The sequence below is a fragment of the Onychostruthus taczanowskii genome, unplaced genomic scaffold, assembly GCF_017590055.1.
Source record: "Onychostruthus taczanowskii isolate IOZ18803 unplaced genomic scaffold, ASM1759005v1 scaffold284, whole genome shotgun sequence".
NCBI classification, from domain to species: Eukaryota; Metazoa; Chordata; class Aves; order Passeriformes; family Passeridae; genus Onychostruthus; species Onychostruthus taczanowskii.
In genome coordinates, this window is record NW_024500173.1 from 6,390 (window position 1) to 7,078 (window position 689).

At 59.5% G+C, this 689-nt stretch overlaps 1 protein-coding gene across 1 annotated transcript in view; it reads left to right on the forward strand.

Moving 5' to 3' along the window:
- The first annotated feature begins 368 nt into the window (after positions 1–368).
- LOC121337728 (N-acetylmuramoyl-L-alanine amidase-like) overlaps positions 369–689 on the forward strand; it is a 9,023-nt gene continuing 8,702 nt past the window's right edge. Inside the window, exon 1 of the mRNA XM_041407998.1 lies at positions 369–420. Coding sequence (XP_041263932.1) covers positions 369–420 — 52 coding nt within the window. The remainder of the gene's footprint in view (positions 421–689) is intronic.

Sequence of the window (689 nt, forward strand, 5' to 3'; positions counted from 1 at the left end):
CTCACATGTCATGGTGGCAGCATCCCCACAGGTGTGCAGGTGTGGCGACACTGTCCCTGATGTGTATCCTGGTGGCATTGTGTCCCCCTCCTCTCCGTGTGTCCCTGTCCCTTTCTGTGTGTCCCTGTCCCTTTCCCCGTGTTCCCTCCTCCCCGTGTGTCCCTGTCCCTTTCCCTGTCTCCCTGGTCCCTTCCCTGTGTCCCAGTCCCTCCCCCGTGTGTCCCTGTGGGGTCAAAGTCCCCAAGGCCCCAGGGCCGCGTCCCGCAGGAGGTCCCTGTGTCCCACAGGGTGTCCTCATATCCTGCAGGGTGTCCCCCTGTTCCGCAGGCTGTCTCCGTGTCCCTCAAGGTGTCACCTTGTCCTGCAGGATGTTCTCATGGCTGCTTCTGGCACTGAGCATCTGTGCCCACCCTGGCACAGGTAAGGACACACCACAACATCCCACAACACCCCAGGACACCTTTTTTTCCTCTGATTTTGGATCGTTCCCCTCTCTTTTGGGTCTGTTCCCCCCTCTTTTGAGTCCTTTCCCCCTCTTTTGGGTACTTTCCTCCTATTTTGGGTCCTTTCCCCCTATTTTGGGTCCTTTCCCCCTGTTTTGGAGCCCTCCCCTTGCTTGTGGCACATTTTTGGGTGCCTCCCCCTCCTCCAACCCCCTCCTCACCCCTTAACCCCCCTCACCCCCCACC